The following is a 22,180-nucleotide window of genomic DNA, read 5'->3' as shown; positions in this document are numbered from 1 at the left end:
TCTTTTTTCAAGTTTGGTGCTCCTACTACTAAAAACTTCATAGTTGCATATAGTTGTCTTTTGCATTGAATATTTGAATCTCAGATTTTTGCTAATTTTTGAGTGTAAGTATAATTGGTCTTAACCAGTTCAAAAAGAATCAGAATCTATTTTCAGTCCTTGGTACCTTAAATATTTTTGTCTGACGACATTTTCAAAATAGTAAGGGAAATTGACTCTAAATCTATGGTTTTTTTTCTTTTTGTCGCATCCTGCTACTATTCAGGCAACAGAGAAACACAACAAGAGAGATAATTTGTGGTTAAGTTAGTATTACAATATAGTAGTTTCTTTGATGTAATTGTCGATATATATAGTAATCTAAGTAATCTAGATACATATATGAATTTAATGCTAGGTCGCAGCATTTGCTGCAACCTAGTAAGAGTAAATTTCAGCCCATAGTAACCAAAAATATAAAACCTCTTGAAGAAATTATCAAGTGAGAAAAAACGTCATTTGAAGCTGATTCAGGAATGATTTCGATTATTCTAAGTGGTAAGAGTTTATTACGAAAATAAATTTATGGGAATTTTGAAAGATACCCTGGAAACCCTCGAAAATGGTGTCGGATCAAATTAAAACTGCTCTATTGTAATCGTTGTTGTCGAAAACCCCATACAAGAAAGTTACAGCCCCCTCCCACCTTGAACAGCAAGGAAAAATCACTTCTGCATCGGTAACACTAATGTATGTTTTTCTCTCGTTTTTCTTTTTCTCCACTGCTAGTGGGGCTCTGGGAACACCATAGAGACCTGTTTAATGACTTATTTAAAAGGAAATTGCTGTACCCAGTACCTTTTGTAAGCATAAAAATAAACTATTAATAAAATAAAAAGCGTTTTTCGACAAAAATTAATAGTCTAAAATTACCCTATGCCAAGTTATCCTGTGAACAAATATTTGATGCTCTTCATTTATTAGGGTAACGCCCTTAGATATTACAGTTGGAAAATTTGTTTTGGTGTTTTCTTCTTCCCCTTCTTTCCCTTCTTCCTCTTTTCCTTCTTTTGTGTAAATCTAACCAAATTATGTTTTTGCCTTGAACGTTACCAACTTGAGCAATTTAGTTAAGTTGGATTAATTGTAGAACACTTTGCCACCCTTCGTCGCCCTTCAGATATGGCTTGGCCACTGCAACGATCTGGGCAGACATTTGATAAAGTTACCAAAGTGGAAAAATGTGACGCTGAACGACAGCTGCTTAACTTCCTCTTGACCAAAGTTCAAAGATTTGACCCCGACATTGTTATTGGGCATGATATAAGTGGTTATTATATTGAAGTGCTGTTGCAAAGGTAAGTCTGATTTAAATCGTAGATCGAACTAAAATTGTTTATAGGAAAGAGAAATAGGAATTGAGAATTTTAATTTTTTGATTTTATTATTTTTTTTTATTATATTTTTGTTCTTATATTTTGTTGTTATTATATTTTTGTTATTATATTTTTGTTATTATATTGAAGTGCTGATGCAAATGTAAGTCGGATTTAAATCGTAGATCGAATTAAAATTGTTTATAGGAAAGAGAATTAGGAATTGAGAATTTTAATTTTTTCATTTTATTATTTTTTTTTTATTATATCTGTTATTATATTTTTTTGTTATTATATTTTTGTTATTATATTGAAGTGGTGTTGCAAAGGTAAGACTGATTTAAATAGTCAATTAAATTAAAATTATTTATAGGAAAGAGAATTAGGAATTCAGAATTTTTTCACTTTTTTTTCTTACGCTTCAAAGCTGAAGCATGGGCTCTTTTACTTAAAAAAAACAAACTGAAATGCTAGGATAATAAATCATTATTTATTACATAATATTTAAATTGTTGTGTAAAAAGAATTCTTTTTTATTATCAACTAATAAATTATTAACTAGGAAAGATAATGCCAAGTAATTGATAATTATATTGCATTTTTTGTTCTTAAGTTTCCAGAAAACCTGAAATATAGGCTTTTTTTATTTTTATTGTCATCATTAATTAATGTATTATTAAAGAATAATAAATTATAATAGCTGTTTGTGGAACAGTAAAAACTCCTTGAGTTGTAGATATTTTTCTGTTGATTCTATTGCTCACATCCTCCTTCGAATCCACCTCGGATTTCAGATTAGCGAAACTGTGGACATTTACAAGCAGACTACATTACATTTTGTACAAATACAATAGAAGTTAAGAGCCAAGGGATATTGTTATATGAGATTCGACTTGCCAATTTTCTTAGCCTTGCCGATTTATGAACGACGCTCCAGAGCGGACGAAGTGATGTAAATTTTTCATCGGCTGTGTTTAGACGTCAGCTGCTTCAAATTCTTAGCATTTAGTTTGCAAAATCTTTAGAGTGTAAAATTACTCTTAAGGTGTAAAATCACAAAATCTTAAGGTGTAAAATCTTAAGAATACAGACCTGCGATTTTTTTCTGATTCAACATACATCACGAACAGTCGGCATAGCGGAACGCTTGAATTATTCATTTCAAATTGGTTGAATCCCTACAGAAAATTTTCAACGACATTCATATTTATATATACGTAGTCTTTCCTCATTGTTATAAAAATATATTTTTATACAAGGATAGATGTTAGGAGACGGTCGTTTCAAAGAGGACTAAACGGACCCAAAAATTTATTTTGGGTCTAGGCTTTTTCAGATTGTCCAAATTTTGGGCTCCAAAGAGCCCTTGAGAAGAGTTTCGGGAGATTTGACCATCTTCTCCCCTCCTGTTTCCAACTATGTTATACGTGAACAAAACAGTTCTAAGAATGAAGAACATTTGTCTGCTAAGATATTCTTGTTTTTTTTTTCTGACTCGCGTGCTCCCCCCTCCCTAAAACATAAGATGTTTATTATTTTTCATAATTCTCTTACATTTTCCATACGATCCATCTTTTTTCAGAGGATCAACCTTATCAGTGTAAAAAAAAAGTAATGCTGTGATTTAGATTACTATCCCTTTAAATTTGAGCTAAGTCGGCTACTTGAATTGACCCTTCATACTCATACTCATCTAAAGGATTTACGGACTTAAGGAAAATTTAGGTCAGCCCCTTTTTGAGACTGAAACCCCTTCACATAAAGAACCGGTGTAAGGATTTTAATTGTTTTATTGTTGCATAAATTTGACAACCCATGGGAGAAGAAAATGCAGTATATCAAATCAGATTCATAAAGGAACTTAAGCTGTCCACTTTAAGGACGAAAATCTGAGGTGAAAAACGCTTGTGATGTGTTGGATTATTATCTGAACTTAGGATTCATGGAATTCTGCTAGATTGTAGAGAAAGCTGATTGGTGTTTCAACATTCAGGGATCTAAAACAAATTGTATAATATACACAAAAAATCTTAGCTTAGCATTAATCAATGTAACTTGAAGAAATAACTTTTTTTTTTACAGAATCAAACAATTACTACCGTAAAATAAAATTAATTATTTCTGGAAAATATTAATGTAAGCTTAATCCCAATCGTCTCAACTAGAAATTTTTTTTAAAGACCCGTTGTTTTAATTTCACCTGTTTTAATTCAGCTTTGCCTCTTTGTAAGTGAGCTGTATTTTAGTCTGATCTTGAGGCTGACCTTGAGGCAGTGTTAAAAACTTCCACTAATGTCTGGGAGGTTAGGTTATATTGAACCAAACTAAAAAATCGCTGTCGTCAATTGCAGCGCTTGTTTTGCAAAAAAGATCTATGGTTCAAGTACTAATAGTAATAAACCACTGGTTTTTTATAATTGTTATTGAAGAAACTAAGAAATTTCATGTTGATGGGGTCTGAAATCCATAGATAAAGTCAAATGTAAAGGGTGGTAGGTCATGAAATTGGGGGCGGGGGGAGTCTATGATTTTTATCAGTATTTTTTATTGAAGATGGCAAAGCCGTCTTTGTCAAAATCTTGGGTAGGGGACAGCTTTATCTTATCGATTTTTCAGTGTAAATACCAACAAAAAGTATTTTTCAAAATCTAGAAAGGGTAGTTTTCCTCCTCCTCCCCCTTGATTTTGCTTAAAAAAGGGGGAATTTGAATTCGTATATTTAACCAGTTCTCGCAGTAAGAAATGCTGGTGAAAGATCTTAACCGAGAATTGCTGCCAAAATGAGAAAGAAAATCGTTTTTCTTTAAGGTTATAAGTTTTTTCCACGTCAAGTTGGGGTCTCGCTGACTTGTCAAAAAAAAGAGGTTATAAATAACTAAACTTGATGTTTTTAACTAAGCAGACTAAAGGTTTCCTTTAACTTAACTAAATATTACCGAACCAGGTAAGTACGTAGTGAGAGCATCTGCCTAGGATTCCCCTCCGAAGCGGTTTTGTTTAAATTATCTAGTAACCAATTTATTAGGCGTAAGAAGCTATAATAAATAATATATGATTTTTTTACATCCCAGAATCAATCTTATGAGTGGGGAAGAAGAACAGTGTTAAAACACACAGGGAGAGACATAGAAAAAGAGATCAACAAGAAGGTCTTTTGTTTGGGGTAGCATTTCAAGACATGCCAGCAATTATTTCCTCATTACTTATTTAAGTTTGGAGCTACTCTTATATAAATAGTTCTCAGAGCCGAGTCTCTTAACCATAAAATTTGTCTTTTTTTAAGAAAGGTTTTTAGTACTATTTATTTTACATAGTATTTTTATTTAGTGATTGATATATTTGATTTGACGCACTTGTCTTTTTTAACAAAGGTTTTTAGTAATATAGTAGTTTTTTTTAGTGATTGATAGATTTGACTTGACGGGCAGCAAAAAAAAAGAAAGCGGAAAATTAAATCATTTGAAAGGGAAGAGGATGTGTTATCTTTTGAAGATAAATCTACCTAAGTTGATAATTTTGGAGGCAATTTGCAGGTACAGTAGAACTGCAGTTATCCGAGGTAATATGGACAGAGAAAACAAAAACTTGGATAACACGGACTCTATAAGCAATCAAGAAGATAACATGTGGTAAACTGAATAAATATCGATCAAACCTGTTAGATAAGCGTCTATTTTTGTGCTGTAAGTGAAAAATGTCAAACTTTAGCAACGTAACATGATCACCAATGAAAGCCTGCTCGCGCTGCGCAGTGCCTCTGACAAAGAAAGAGAGTACCCTCACCAGAGTACTTTCGATTACAGTACCCTCACCACCATAATTTATTAGATTTGTATCTAATTTATTGATAATTAGTAAAGTATCAAAATAACTGGCATTGTACTTTATCAGGATATGTATTTCTGAAATCGGTTATTCTGGGCTCGGATAAACGGGGCTCTATTGTACTTACGTTAAAGACGAAAAAGTAATTTCAAGGTTAAGAAAATGTAAAATTCCACTTTCTTTCTGTTTTCTTTTATTTCTTATTGTCCTCCTTTTATATTATCTCACTTCCTTTAGCTTGCCTTAACTATATTTCTTATTTTAGACTTGAGTATCATAAGGTGCCAAATTGGTCACGATTAGGGCGGCTTCGGAGGGGAGACTTGAAAAATATCAAAGCTGGTAAAGCTCAGCTTGATCGCATTGCTTTGTGTGGTCGGTTGCTCGTCGATGTCAAGCACTCAGCTCAAGAGCTTATTAGAGCAAAAAGCTACAATCTGGCAGCACTTCGTGAAGTAGTAAGTTGTTTTAATTTTAGCGTTATTTTAAATGGATCTACTGCTAATAACAACTTACCGCAGCACCTTGCCGTACCTTCGCCTTACCTCACCACTCTCACCACCGAAAAACGAAAGTCATTCCGGAATGGGTGGGAGGATGTCGTAAGAAAACATTTAAGGATAATGGAACTTCTTGGGAGGGTGTAAGGAGGGAGAGTTTATATAGATGGGAAGGGAGGAGTGTGTGCAGCTGTGTTGGTCTCAGGTGGCTTGGTGCTGTGGTAAGAAGTTAGTAGTAGTAGACTAATAACACCGCAGCACCAAGCCGCCTGAGGCCAACACAGCTGCGCCCGGCCCTCCATCCCAATCTATGTGAACCCGCCCTTACACCCTGCCAAGAAGTTCCATTTTCCTTAGATCTTTTCTTACGACATTGTCCCACCCATTCGGGGATGATCTGCTTTTCGTTTAATCGAATTGATAGACTGTTTTTGGGATAATAGCGATAGATTGAGGGAAGAAGCCTCGAGGGGTATGGTGAGGGAGCATCTGCTGTCCCAGCTCTTCTTTTTATATTCTCATATGAAAAGGTGTATGATTTGGCTAATTTTAAGCAGTCGTTGTGCACTATGAGCGATTTATTTATATTTGAAACCGGGGGAGTTTTTGTTGTGTTCTGGATGACCAACTGGCTGTCAAAGAATTCCTGACTGCTGACTCGACGTTTGGCTTGGGCACTGGGTACACTATTTCTGTAAAAGTACACATCCAAAATTAGCGAGACATCAATTATTTGTTTTTCCTTTTTTGTTTGGGGGGGGGGGTGTAGTCAAGAGCGCGAAAAGTGCAGTTTCACACTGCTCTATTTTGTTTATTTTTTAAGGTGAAAATTTTTAAAATTGAAGAAAATAATGGGGTTTAAACTGAAAACTAGCTTTGATTATTTTATACCGGAGTTTAGGAGTAAAAATGAATAAAATGGTCCAGGACACATTCTGTAAAGTACACATCCAGAGTTTTAGCGAGAGATCAATTATTTGTTTTTCCTTTTTGTTTGGGGGGGGGGGGGGTTAGTCAAGAGCGTGAAAAGTGCAGTTTCAATCCACTTTATTTTGTTTCTTTTTTAAGGCAACAATTTTTAAAATTGAAGAAAATAGTGGAATCTAAAATTGAAAACTAGCTTTAATTATTTTATACGTGAAATTATGACAATGGTCCTGGACAGAAGAGGGCCTAGTAACCCTCAACCTCGTGATGTTAGGGCATTGCTTGCTCTTCACTTAAAAACGCATAAACTTTTAGATTTTTTTGAAGAAATTATGAAATACTGATTTTGTTTTGCAAATCAATAAAGTAATTACCATTTTAGATTGGCTGTATTTTTCTGTATTCTGTTAAATGCTCACTAAATGTCCTCTGCAGTCAATGTCAGGTCTAGGATAGTTTGCGTCTGTCATAAGTCTAGACCTGGTGTATGCACTAATATCAGCTCGCTTTAAGTTTTAATATCACTTTTTTACTTCTATCTGAAAGAAATATTTTTCATTCATCATACAGCAATGTAGCCTAGAAAAGTTATTAGTAACAGTGTATTATTTTTTTTTGTGTAGAACAGGAAAATTTATCGACCAATGAAAATAAGGAATACTGTTTTCTTGCTTGTTCATTGGTTGACTTACTTCGCAGTTCAAAATTAAATTTAATATTTCCAGGAAGAGTTCTAGCATTAGTAGAAAGAATTTTAGAGATTATGGCCTTGGGACGCTTTTTGACCAAGGCCAAGGTTATGAGCGATGGAGTCATTGACCGTCGAGTGTTTACTTGTTATAAATAAGTTTATAGATGCAACAAGTAAGATGTAATCAAGCAAGTTTGTGTAGCTTTGTGTTGTATTTTGAGTAGATCTAAAAATACATTTTAGATTGCTCAGGTTTGTGTCAACATTCTTTTCTTTTGTAATTATTCTATCACTAAAGCTTAACGTGGAGAAATTTGTTTCTTTCGTATGTAAAATTTGACATTTTGAAACACTTCACATAGTAAGCGCATAGTAACTGAGAAGAGAGGGGAGGGGGAGATTAAGCACCAGTCATTCCCTCATTATTTGGGACTAAAAATTTGGAAAATTCTTCGAATATAGCTCAGTTGGGCCCTTCCTCTCTAAAAAAATTCTACAAATACTCCCCCCACCACAAAGAAATTTTCTGGTGCATTTCGGCTATCTAATTTTTATAAATGGGGAGAGGTCTAGGGACATTTCGAGCCTCCCTTGAATGTGAAAGAAACTACATTAACATTGTAGATTTTTAGTTATTTAATTCCTGAAAGACACGATAGATTTTTTTTTCACTACGTGAAACTTCTCCCAAGTAGCTGGTTTGCTTTTGTACTATTCTAATCAAAATATTGTCAAAGCATGAACTAGGGAACTTGGTTGTTTCATTTTCCCTGTAAAATCAGAAATTTAGAAAGGCTTTTGATAGTGAGGTATAAATTTCCTCTGAAAAATCGATGATTTTTATATTTGGGAAAATTTAGGTGTATACTCCTCCATGACCGCACGAGGCAAATTTCTGGGAACAAACTGAGAATTCAACTATAGTCTTTTTCACATTCTTATAGTTTTATATGAGTATTGTATCTCATTAATTTGTCATTTTCAGGTTCTAAAAGAGAAAAGAGTCGTACCAGAATACGACGTAACAGACGTACGGAAGGCATACAATGATCAAGCCACTTTATTAATGTTAATTAATCACACAATGCAAGACGCAACCGACACCTTGAGGATTATGAACGAGCTACAAGTGTTGCAACTCGCCACCCAAATCACTTGCATAGCTGGGAACGTTCTTTCCCGCACTCTCGTCGGTGGACGCTCTGAAAGGAATGAGTTTTTACTTTTGCATGCTTTTAACCAGCGAAATTATGTGGTACCTGATAAAAAGTATGGGAAACAAAAAACTGCTGTTGATGAAAATGATGATGGTGAAGGAAAGGGTAGAAGTAGAAAAAAAGCTGCATATGCTGGTGGCTTAGTTTTAGAACCAAAGACAGGTTTTTATGACAAAATGATTTTATTGATGGATTTTAACTCTTTATATCCAAGTATTATTCAGGAATATAATATTTGCTTCACTACAGTTCCAAGAATTGGCTTCAGTGAAGACTTATCTGAGCCTGAACTGTTGGAGAAAGTCTCACAAATAAGCCCCGAAAGAGGAATTCTACCTACTGAAATAGGAAAACTCGTGTCAAGTAGACGTGAGGTCAAAAAATTGTTGAAAGATCCTAAAAATACTATAGAAGAAAATACCCAACTTGACATTAGACAAAAAGCCTTGAAGTTGATGGCCAATTCAATGTATGGCTGTTTGGGTTTCACTCACTCTCGTTTCTATGCCAAGCCTCTTGCAGCATTAATTACTGCTAAAGGTAGAGAAATTTTAATGGCGACAAAAACGTTAGTGCAGAATATTGGGCTGGATGTTATCTATGGAGATACGGACTCGATTATGATTAATTCAAATTCAGTTGACTATAAAGAAGTATTGTCACTAGGAAGTAAAATTAAGCAAGAAGTTAACAAGTCATACAAAAATTTGGAACTGGAAGTAGATGGCGTCTTCAAGATGATGTTGTTGCTGAAGAAGAAAAAGTATGCTGCTCTGACTGTTAGCCAAGGTGAGCTAATAAATTTACTTTTAGTTGTATGCATACCAAGTTTATTTATCATAGTGACAGTGATATAACTACAGGTGCTAAAATCTGAATCACAGTGAGATATAGCTAACAGTGAGCTAGTGTTCAAATTTAACCCTTCACATTGAATAACTTTGAGAATGATCTAATTTGCTTATTCCAAGCTGTTTAGGCTTTTACAAAATGTCTAAGGAAGCTTTCTAACCGGTTTAAAAGCTAATGAAGCTTTCCAACTAGCTGACATGCGTGAAAAGATGGTCGAATGAATTGAGCTTTGGCGCTTGTTCGACGTAGCTCTGGCGTTGAGCTAGCAAATTATGACTGAGGCTAGAGCCATGTCATTCCGAATTTGAGTGTCAATCCGAATCTGGATCTCATTATCAGGTCATGGTCAGGTCAACAGGTCATACGTTAAAACTTGAGAATTTTTTGAAGCTCATATTTACACTGGTTGTCAGTCGAAAATATTTGACTTGTTGATGATTCCCTATGAATCTTTGATTTTTTTTTCTAGTTTAAGCTAAAAAACAAGAAGGTCTTGTAACATGTCTGTATGGTAGTATGACTATGAGACTAGAAATATGATAATATTTTGTTGCTTTGTAGGCAATTTAGGAGACATTTTCATAGAAATCTACCAATGCGAGGTGACATTGCTCATGTAAGCGATACTTTTTTAATCTGGTTTCTGCTCATGATGGCTGAGTAAAGAGACATCAATATTTATAACATTTGCAGGTGTTTAATTGAAAAATTGCTTTAACAGTACACAGTTGTGTCAAGATCGCGGTGACACGCCTTAACTGGTAGCATTGATGTAATTTTACATAATTGATGGGATGTAAATAAATATAATTCCTGTTTTGGCCTAAAACCCTATTTAGCTCTGTTCGAAACCAAAACATGTTTTTTTGAGGAATCAAAATGCAGCGGCATTAAGATCCTGAATATAGCCCGTGATCTAATTGAAAAGTCATAAATTTTTTAAGTTTCGTGAATATTTGTGTCCGTTTGGACTTGAGAGAATGACAATGTGTGTTATGCCTGTGGATAGTTTTTTTTCTAAATTGTCGTGGAAGTCTTTAGCGAAATAATATTTATCTTTTTTGCTACGTAACATTCTATTGGTTAATTTCATTTTTACACCTGCCACTACTACTAACTACTACTACTAACAACACACTGCAACACCACACACCGTCTGAGGCCAGCACATATACGCAAACTACTCCTCCATTCCATTATATTCAAAGCCTCTCTCTTTACACTCTCCGGGAAGTTCCAATTTCCCCTAAATCTTTCCTTGCGACATCCTGCCAACTCACTCGAGGACGACCTGCTGTTCGTTTAGCGCTAGATGGTTGACCGACAAGGGCGATCTGTCATCGCCCATCCACAGAACGTATCATAACCATCTCTACTTTTCCTTTGTTATAGCCCTAGAAAGCGGGATTGAACCACATTTTTCGTACAGTTTACTGTTTGAAATACGGTCTATCAGAGGTGTGCCTGAAAATATCCGTTGATAATTTTTCTGGAAAACATCTACCAAATCCTCCTATGTCTTTCGGATGGCCCACTCTTCAGAACCATAATTGACTACTGTCATCACTGTAGCTTTCTATATTCTAATCTTGGTTCGCAACTGCATCTTCTTATTCTTCAAAACCTTTTTTCGACTGTAACTGCCATCAACCATGAAAACAAAAACAACCGCGACTGTAACAAAACCATGAAAATCCTGTCATCATTAGTTACCTTAATAAGGAACTGAAATGGAAAACCTGTTTATTCAATACGGCACAATTGATGGGGCTAGTTATTGCTGATATACCATTACTGCGTTTATTGTATCGTTTGTACACACACATACATACATACATACATATATATATATATATATATATATATATATATATATATATATATATATATATATATATATATATATATATACATATATATATATATATATATATATATATATATATATATATATATATATATATATATATATATATATATATATATATATATATAATAGAAACAGCTTTTTTGGTGCTGCAGGTCCATCTGGAATCGTCTCCCCCGGACTGTTGTTCTATTAAAACGATCTGTCAAATTCAAGCGAAGGTTCAGGAGGGATATAAACCTAGTGATTACATTCGGAAAAAAAAAGATTATTGGCTGGTCAGGTTTTTCTTATGGTTTTTATTATTATTGGCTGATCAGGTTACCACTTATGTACATGTTTTGTACAAACGAAGTAGATAAATTTACTGCATACCGGGATTGAATTTGAATTTTGTTCGGAAATGTACAATGTCGTAAAAAAAAAAAAAACAACTCAAATTTCAGAATAGAGCAGAGGCCTTTAGGCTTCTGTTCTATGCCCAAAAATTACAGAGAGGGCCTCCTTTAATTTCATGATTTTATTAGTCTATAACTTCTTGTATTTTTCATATTATTTTGTATATTCCCCCCTCCTATATTTTGCCATCTGTCTTCGACTAGTACATGTATTTTGTAACTAAACTGAATCCTGTCAAATTTTCTATGGGAGAGAGAGGCTCTACCTCAAACCTTCTAATGCAATCTGCCCTCAAAACTAGTGTTGTAAAATTACCGTAAAATAAAAAAAAAATATTAAGTAAAATTGGTAGAATAAGGTACTCTCTAGGAAATAAAGGGTAAAATTAGTGTTTTAGAGCTTCGCTGTAGCTACAAGACCAATTGAGCAAATCTTTTTCAGCATCACTTACAGCTTTTAATGAACTGTTTAATGATTCTGATTTTCCTGGACTTAAAAAGCTAATGCCCCTTCACTTTGAGTTCCATCAATTTAATTGACTATCTAGTTTATCCCTCCAGTAATCTTGAGCCTAGGGTTGTACCTCAGAAACTGGACAGTGCCTCATTTCGGATATCCATTTTTTTTTTTTTTAATGAATAAAAACAAAAAAATAGAACAGTAAATTAAATTTACCATTATTTGGTAGTAGCATCACATTAGTTATTATTTCCATATTTAAACCTAAGAAATTACAGCCTTTTAATAGCCTTTTAATTACAGCCTTTTTTTTACAGCCTTAACAGCCTTTGAATTGGCCATATTCAGCCACATTTCTTATATCACATACATATTATTTTTTATTTATTTATGAGAGTACTGAATACAATTAAAAAATGAGGTTTGTAAGACTTTCATGACTTGGATTAACTAAGTACTGGATCGTAAGAGCGGAACATTCAGTCACTGTCACAGTCATTACGACTGTCTTCAACAGGATTTGCTTGGAAATCTAGCTCCCCTCCTTCAGACTTAGATTCTGATCCAAGTGACCGTACCTGTCCCGAAGCCCTCCCCCCAAGCAAAAGTCCTGGGTACGGCCCTGAAGGTTACATATTAATTTTTACCTCTTCTCTTCCATCGTTTCTCCCTTAGAGCTAATTCTGTATTTATCTAAGATTCTTTCAAAACAACTGACCATTAAACTAGAATAAGAATTTCTTTTAGAGACTGTAGTCAATTACAACTTATTCGGTAGAAGCTTATGGAAAACCGGGGTAAATCGTTGAAAAGGTCACTGGAACTTTGGATTTCCAATTGATTGAGCCCTCTCCAAATCTTATTAGACCACCCTTTCCACATGAAGTGCATCAGGGAAAAAATAAATGAACAAATATTAATACATTGTACCCTTATGGGTCTTTACCGTAGGTAGTGCAATACAGTTGCACCTGACTTAAACAGGAGAGTAGAAATTTCAATTTCCCTTCTAATGAAAATCTGGAATTATCCAAGGGGAAAATAGGGGGTAATTTTCGTGGGGGAGGGGGATATTCTGTTTGGGCTGGTATTTTTCAAGGGGGAGGGGGTTAAACACCAGCTTCCGGGAAAAAGAGGGCATGAATACAAGATTTCTCTGAGGTGTGAAATTTAAAATAAAAATGAGGGTGTTGATTTTGCTTTAGCCCTCCACATTGTTGAAAATCCGGATTATGTATTTCTTTTTTGTGAGGCAATTTTAATATTTGAAACGAATGGCTTCCCGCATTCTTTTGGGAAGGCAATTGAAATTAAGAAAAATCCATGAATACCTTGCCTTAAATAGAGATTCTGGAGATATTTTTATAAACGCAATCTACAATGACTTAAAATTAAAGGATTCAAGTATTTTTTTTCAGTTCAAGTTAAGATCATTTGACCCCACCATTAAAGAAAAATAGGTCAGTACGACAAGCTAAGTCAATCACTAAGCAGAGAATTCTTTTCAAATCTAATTGGTGAATAGTCTTTCATTTATTCTTGTTTTTTTGGGTAGGGTTTCTTTGATTCAGCCTTTCTTCTGATCAGTTAGAGTTTATTCAAAAGGTTGGTCTTCCTTCTTTTTTTTTCTTTTTTTTAGCACTAAAGACGGTTGGGTGTCCCTGACGAAATAACTACCTCTTATCATTTTCACTTCTTTTTGTCTACTGGCTGTAATAATCCTGATTTTTCGCGGCTGTTTAGTTTTATTGTACTTTTTTTTATTGTTTTTCATATGTCAGTCCTGCTAGTAGCCCTTTCTGTCTTTAACAGTTCACAGAACTAATGTAATTCAGCTAACATTTCACCATTTTAAAATTATAGTTACCTGTACTACAATAAACTTTATCATTCTGCCAACAAAAGACCCAAGTCCTTTTAAACCCGCCTTTTAAATCAGGGAACACAGCTATACACAGAACAAAATTATATTCAATCCTTTTTCTGCCAGCGTCTTTGTGCTCCGAAAATTGCAAGGCATCTTAAAATATGTCAACAAAATATGTAAAATACCAGTAAAATTGGTAAAACACGTAAATTACGCAAAATAATGAAAATGCCAATTTTACAGGGGTCCGTACGTAAGATATTCAATTTCACCTTGACCAATTTTACCAGTTACAACACTACTCCAAAACAACGGTATTGGTGCGAGTAAGACCGAAAAGAAACCGAGCAAAGATTTGGAGATATTCATTTGGCTTAGATCTATCAAAAAAGCTTTTGTATGTCTTCCCGGATTCAGAAGCCGCACTGTCATGTGATCGCGCTTTCATCCTTAAATATATATGCAGCCCATAAAAATTGAATTCATATGTTTATCATATATGCAGTAATACTAATAATTATACAGTATTGCAGTTTTGCTTACCAACTAATAGGGGGAAGCTAAGTACGTTTTTTTTTAGGGGGGGGGGGCTAAAATCTCAAAGCATATTTTCATTGGAAGTGAATAGGAACTTCAAAATGCATGGTGCCTCAGACGCTTTGAGCCGTTAAATTTAGTGGAAGGGTGAGGGGGTAGTAGCTGCCCCCGTTATTTAGTATAACTTACAACGTGATAATAAAATTGAACGAAAATTAGTTTAAAAAAATATTTCTTCCGATTGAAATTGAAGAACAGCTTTAAAATGTATGATGGGGTTTCTGCCCTCGGTGCTTCAAGATGTTTATGCTAGAGTTTGACCTGTTTATCTCAAGATCAACCTGATTCTGAAAGAGCTCATTTAAGAGCAAAATAGCATTTTTGGATCAAATCTTGGTTTTAAAAAGTAATTGGTAAGTAAAACAGTGGGAAAAATAGACCAAGTGTCTATTTTTCTCATATACACGATAGTTTCTGTTCGTCTTAACGCTGTTCTTAGATTCACTTTGCCAATAAGAAATTTGTTTTTTTTTTTTTTACTTCATTAAATTGTGGTTCTCTATTAATCTTAGTTTTAAAATAACTGAGGAGTTTTAACTACTGCAATACTATTGTTATGCTAAGCTATACTATTGCAACCTAACATTTCTTTCTGTGTTTCATTGTATTGTAAGTAGCCGTGTAATATCTGATAGTACTCATATTTTTGTAGCTCCATTCTAAAAAAAAGTTTAAAAACTTTATAAACAAATTTAGAATACTTTAGAAATGTTTTATTAAAGAAAAACACAAGTTTTTGTCATGTTTTTCTTTTCTTTTTTAAGATTCGGATGGGAAGCTTAAGACAGCTAGTGAATACAAAGGTTTGGATATTGTTCGTCGAGATTGGGCCCCTATTGCAGTTCGTGCCGGCCATAGTGTAATTGAAACGCTTTTTAGTGACTGTACCCAAGATGAAAGAAGCCTTGCAATTCTAACGAACATGCAGAAAATAAGTGAAGATCTTCGGAAGGGAGAGATACCCGTTTCACAGTTAACTATCACAAAACAGTTAACGAAGAACCCGGAAGATTATCCTGATAAGAAAAGTTTACCACATGTTCAAGTAGCACTGAGGCTCAATTCAAAAGGAGGTTAGTACCAATTTCATGATTCGCTACTTAGGTGATTCCCAGCCTTCCATGCGTGTATTCTTAGAGGAATATGGTGAGTTTGTTGGGTGTACGCCAAAAGGGTTTGGTAATTGATTATACTAATTTAGAAATTATAAAAGACGGGATCTGTTTTTTTCTTGTTGTGTATGCCAATAATTTTTTTATTGTTTTATAATAACTAAATTATCAGATAATTAATTGAATAAATAAATTAAAATTTATTCAGTTTAATACTTAATTTAATATTAACTCAATACTTAATCAAAAATGTAATAAATTATTGAATCAAATAATGAATTATTAATTTTAAATTGTAGACCCCTCCTTTACTGGCCAAAAAAGCCCCTGTTGGGATCACTGTTTTTATTTAGTTAATGTTTTTTGTTATTTTTTGGAATATATATATATATCTATATATATATCTATATATATATATATATATATATATATATATATATATATATATATATATATATATATATATATATATATATATATATATATATATATATATATATATATATATATATATATATATATATATATATATATTATCTAAACATGAAAAAATAATTTCAAATTTAATTTTATGTTGTGTTCATAAATTATTAAAACGGTAATTGAAGAAACTACTTTTTTCGCCTTAAACTGTCAAAATTACTTTCGACCGTCCTCTTCTTTGACAGTTTAAAAAACATTGAACTGTCTTAAAAGAAACTTGTATTTGTATGAGTAATTAGCATAAACCGGTCAACAGTAAAAAAGTACAAGAAACTATGGGTGAAATTTAAACGTGCTGACCTTGAAGTAGCTCTTTGTGCTCTAGATTTTTATTATTGTTATACTTGTACAGCATAAATAACCGTTAAATTGCATCGTTTGAAGAACCGTTAAACAGAAAATTGCCCCAAAAAAACCTTGTATTTGCATGAGTAGTTGGCAGAACCCGATTATTCAAAATACAGGAAACTATGGGAAAAACTTAAATATGGTAACCTTGAAGTAGCTCGCTCTACTTTATATTCTTATTATTGCTGTTTTTGTAGTATTTTTTTGTGGAGTAATAGGTTTATTTTCGCTTAAAGCTATTGAAGCGAATATTGTTCTTAAATTGCTGTTTTTTGTAGTATTTTTCTATAGATTCTTATTATTTTTCTACAGATTCTTAATCCATCCTTATCTGTTATATTGTTGTAATGTTTGGGGTAGTACATTTTCTTCTCATCTCCATCGTGTTCGAGTTTTGCAGAATAAAGCGCTTCGAGTGTTATGTGGTGTAGGTTTTAAAGACTCGGTACAAAAGAGGTATATAGAATGCAAAATCTTGCCTTTAGCAGGACTTATTATTTTTTATCGAAGCCTGTTTACATATAAATATTTTCAAAATTGTTTACCAATATGTTTTAAAAGTATGTTTGAATTAGGAAGTGATATTCATACACATTCTACGAGACAGTCCGATATAATTCGTCGTCCGCTTGCTATTACCCGTAGATCTCAATTTTCTATTCGGCATCTAGGACCCCATGCATGGAATTGTTTACCTACGACTTTGAGAAATATGGATAGTTTTCTTGAATTTCGGCGGGAATTAAAGCTATTTTGCCTTAATATTTATGGTTTTGATAGTTGAGTGGACCTCAAGTGGAGCCAAGATGTTGGTTTTGATTTTGGCGATACTGGTAAAGTGGTTTTAGTTTCTTTTTGTTTTGTCTCTTTTGAAGTGTAATTCCGTTTCGATTGAAATGCAGGGTAATTGATTTTTTTTTTCTTCTTTTCTTTTCTTTTTTCTTTTCCTTTTCTTTTCTTTTTTATTTTTTCTTCTTTTTTGTATTGTTCTTATTTGTATGTGTATTGGGGTTGTAAGCCCAAACAAGCTTTGCTTCGGGCCATTTGCTTGTTTTGTTTTGTTATTTATATTAATAAACCCATCTTTCTCTCTCTCTCTCTCTCTCTCTCTCTCAATTAGTATTATTTTTTTTTGTATTCATAGCTGAATTCATAAGTTATAAAAATTTTAATTGAAGACACTATTTGTTGTTTTCGCTGCGCAAAACCGATCAACTGTACGAAAAAAGTAGTAATATAAGAAACTCTAGAAAAAATCTGAATCTCTCGACCTTTAAGCACTATTTTCTACTTTGGATTTCTATTTCTTGTTGTGTTTTTTTTTTTCTTCTATTGATGTGCTCATTTTTGCTTAAAGCTATTGAAGCGAATAACAACATTCTATTCTTCTCTTAACAATGTTCATTTCTGGCAGGTAAAAAGTTGAAAGGTAGTGATACAGTCCCATACGTTATCTGTGAAGATGGCAGTAATTTGCCTGCAATGCAGCGTGCATATCACCCTGACGAAATGAAAAACAGCACAGTTCTCAGCCCAGATATAAATTACTATTTGAGTAGTCAGGTTTATCCCGTTGTAATGAGGCTGCTGGAACCTGTGGAAGAAATTAATAATGCTCAGGTTTTGTTTTATTTCTTTATTTTGTTTCAATTCATTTAGCCAATTTATTCTGGTTTTATTTAAATTGTTTAAATTCAATTCTTTGTTAAATTTTACTAAGGTGGTTTTAATCGGGAAAGGGGCCTTCGGAATTTCTTATTTTGGTTTTAATGTGTCTCGATCTCTGGTTTTGAGGAACTGTCATTTTTGTACATTTTACCGGGATCTAAACTTTATACCAATTACTTTTTCATTATTTTCATTTAATACATAATTTACTTATAAAATAAGCAGCATTGTTAAGTTGAGTGACATTGTTTTTTTTTTTATTATTCTATAGTTATCTAATGTTCATTTTACCTTGGTATCATCTGACCAATAGGCTTTCTCGTCATTTCTATTCTTCCTTCCTTTTGTGGTAGTAATTTTTCTTCCCTCTTTATTTTTTAGTTCTGTCTTTTCGATGAATTATCTATTATTTTCATATATGTCTTCCTCCCTTGAGGATCTTCTGCATCTTCTTTATGAGAAGGGTGTCTTTTGAATTTTCTTTTATGGTTGCTTTAAAAGGTACTTTCACACCCTAAAGTGTACATATAGACCCTCTCTTAAAAAAGTCCAGATACCCATATACATATACAGGTCGATCCAGAAGATCCTCCCTTGAGGATCTTCTGGATTTTCTTTATGGGAAGAGCGTCCTTTGAATTTTCTTTTATGGTTGTTTAAAAAGGTACCTTCACGCCCTTAAATGTACTTGTCAGTCTCTCTCCTAGAAAAGTCCAGATACCCGTACATATATGAGGATACATAAGATCTTCCCTTGGGGATCTTCTGAATCTTCTTTATGGGGAAAGCGTCCTTTGAATTTTCATTTATGGTTGTTAAAAAAGTACTTATACACAAAATGTACATTCACTCCCTAGAAGGTGCTTTCATACCCTAAATGACAGACCCTCTCCTAGAAAAGTCACGATATCCTATCCCCTTTCATGTTCAAAGCCAAGTTCTGGCTATGTGCACCAAAACTTCTGCTGCATATTGCCTCGAACATATCTTTAAACTTGGCAAAACGCTGAATGATTATAGAATCGCCTGAAAAAAAATGTTGAAGACTCTTACGTCGTTTTGTCTTGCTGGCTTAGCATTGTAAATTTGTTTGCAATTTATGAGTGGTTAGGTGGCCAGATTGATTAACTCCAGTTAACAAACCCTAGAGCATGCCAACAGAAAGGATATGTTGCCGGTGTTGATTTTTGTGTGCTAACCATCTGATGAAGCTAAAAAATTTATTTTTCTTTATTGTTCTATTATATCCTTCCAGGCCATGACCGATGTTTCTAGGTAAAGCATTTAATATAATTAGTCTTTCCAGGAACTTGATTTTATTCCTAGGAAATTGATTTAAGATTGATCAAGTTAGTCTAATGGTTCCGAAGTGTGACTAGTGAAGGGAGTATGTGTAACTGTTAGGACTATAATAACTACAACAACACTTGAATAAAATTTAATGAAAATTTGAACAAAAACCAAATGACAATTTCAAAGACAAATAAAATGAACCAAAAAATAAAAACTACAAGATACTAGTTAAACTGCATCATTAAGTTATTTACCATATTACCCACCCCCGTCCCAATGAATCGTTTAACCCCGTGAAATGGAATATCAGCTTTGCCTCTGTCCTTATTTTAGCTCTGACATAGATAGAAAAGGATTCTAACTAGAACTAGAATCCCAATGATACAGAAAATAAAAATTTGAGCATTGTCTCAGGTCTACATGCAGGATTGACATATGACAAACAAGAAAAATATAATAATAAAAAAAAATAAAAATAATCAAATACCTAGCCAGGAAAAATGAGCGTGATGTCATCCAGCAGACAAAAAAGGAGCAAAAATAATAGTGACAGATATTTCGTTTGGGTCTTTCACCCAGCCATCTTCAATGCTCAAAAAATAGAAGGAAAACTAATCATGTGCTTTAGCTCTAATTGAGCAGAAGAAAGACTGAATCAAACAAATCAAAAAACCAAGCCAGAATAAATGAAAGACTATTCATCAATTAGATTGGGCAAGGATTCTCTGCTGAGTGATTGACTTAGCTTGTTTACTGACCAATTTTCATTAAAAATGTGGTCAGATGATCTTAATTTAAGCTGAAGAAAAATGTTCATTGAATCCTTTAATTTTAAGTTATTGTAAATTGGGTTTATAAGAATATCTCCAGTATCTTTACATAAAGCAAGGTATGTATTCATTGATTTTTGTTTAATTAGTTGCCCTCCTAAAAGAATGTGAGAAGCCATTTGCTTCAAATATTAAAGTTGCCTCATCAAAAAGAATTGCATGGGATTGAAAATTAGTTAGTTTTATGATAGTGTGACCATACGGGCACTACTTGTGAAGCAGTGACCAGTGTGAAGCAGTGTGATTGTAGAGCAAAGGACCTAGTAACCTATTCACAAACTATTGTAACAAGTAAATTTTATGATGGTTCTTCTACTAACTATTGAAGGATGCTTCAGCACAGTAGACTAAGCATGGACTTTGTTTGATGGGGGGGGGGAGGGAGTTTCTCCCCGAACAGGTGTAGCTGTGGACAGAGAGAAATCTGGTACTGGATGAAACAAAGCTTCTCTCTTTTTTATTTGAAGAATATGGTTCTTTTATTTCAGTTAGAATTTGGTAATTACAACTGAATTGGTTTCAAAAGCTTTACGTATACCTTTAATGCATAAGGCAATTAATAATAATGCATATTTCAAATGTTATATAAAGCATGCATCCGAAGTCATAAGCTACTATCAATTCTGTTTTTAAATAGCCCAGGATTCCCTCAGTCGGTATGCTGATGCCCTATCTCTGTGAAAATCCTTACAAAATTACTTTTTTTTAGAGCAAAACGTGGGGACTGCCCTCTTGTCTTTCAAAGCATAATTAATGCATCAATTCTTAAAAGATCTTAGTTATTCTTCTTTAATGTTAGTCTGTTAAAGTGTGGCTTATTCTTTCTGTCTGTGAATATTCTTTCCAAATTCCGTGTTATAGCAAAAATGTGAGAGTTAGCCTTTAGTTTGTGAGTGTATAATTGAAACATAAGTTTTTAAAGTAGAAGCCTAAAGAGTATGGGTAACTTATAACAGTGGGAACTGGCGCTAGTGTGGACAAAGAAAAAACTATCGAGCAATCTAGTGCGTGGTGACACTTGGCATTTTTCGTGCTCTGTAATAATTTTTCTGTCAAGAATTGAGATCAGATACTTATTATTACCCTAGTTTTACCAATATCACTAATTAACTTAGTTATTCTTAGTATTGCAGTGAAAAAAATACCAAGTCTTGCCAAATGCTAGATGGTGTTGATAGTTTTTTTGTCGACACTAGCGCCAGTTCCCACTCTTAAAGGTTACCCATACTCTTTGGTAGAAGCTATATTCATTTGAAAAAGATTAAGTTAGTTAATAAAGTCGTTTTTAATCCTGTAGTAGCACAGTGGGTTTGAAAAGTCGTTTTTAATCCTGTAGTAGCACAGTGGGTTTGACTTCAGCTTGGTAGTTTACGATCCAAAGATTGAACTTAGCTGCAGCAACACACTATATGGCCCAGAATTTGATTCTGGTGATGAGATTACGCGAAAGCGTCTCCATATTAATCTAGATACGAAGAAGAAGAAGAAGAAATCGATTTCGTTGCATTTCTTTTAAAGGTTTTCAGGCTTAGAGACTTAGTTTTTCAGGCCTCAAAACTAGTCTTTTTTCTCAAGTCTCCAGATTTTTTAGTTTTATTCAAGTCACCTGTGACTCAAAATATTCTCCGAGTCTTCCTAAAAGAATATGTACTATATTTTTTAATGTCTGTTGTCCTACAGGCTCTTTGGCTAGTTCGGAAGTTTTCGAGTTAAGAGGTTTTTATGGTTAATCTTTAAGAGTTTTTTTTCTAAAAAAACTCATGTTTCAAGACAAAAGATTCGATAGCACCAATCGAGAACTCGAGTTACCAATTTATTAAACCCCACTCCCAAGAAACCGATTTTAAGTGTCCCACATTAAGCTATGGCATTTTGAACAATATTGAAAAT

General features: G+C 33.6%; 1 protein-coding gene across 1 annotated transcript in view; it reads left to right on the top strand.

The window, feature by feature from the left end:
- Positions 1-22,180, top strand: part of LOC136027545 (DNA polymerase alpha catalytic subunit-like) — a 76,121-nt gene that overhangs the window by 44,020 nt on the left and 9,921 nt on the right. The window contains exons 12-16 of the mRNA XM_065704898.1: positions 1,130-1,337; positions 5,446-5,638; positions 8,284-9,304; positions 15,321-15,629; positions 17,914-18,119. Of these exons, the coding sequence (XP_065560970.1) occupies positions 1,130-1,337; positions 5,446-5,638; positions 8,284-9,304; positions 15,321-15,629; positions 17,914-18,119 (1,937 nt within the window). The remainder of the gene's footprint in view (positions 1-1,129; positions 1,338-5,445; positions 5,639-8,283; positions 9,305-15,320; positions 15,630-17,913; positions 18,120-22,180) is intronic.

Source organism: Artemia franciscana, chromosome 5, assembly GCF_032884065.1.
Source record: "Artemia franciscana chromosome 5, ASM3288406v1, whole genome shotgun sequence".
Classification (NCBI taxonomy): Eukaryota; Metazoa; Arthropoda; class Branchiopoda; order Anostraca; family Artemiidae; genus Artemia; species Artemia franciscana.
Note: the sequence above shows the minus strand (reverse complement) of the source record. Positions and strands in the feature narration are given on the sequence as shown.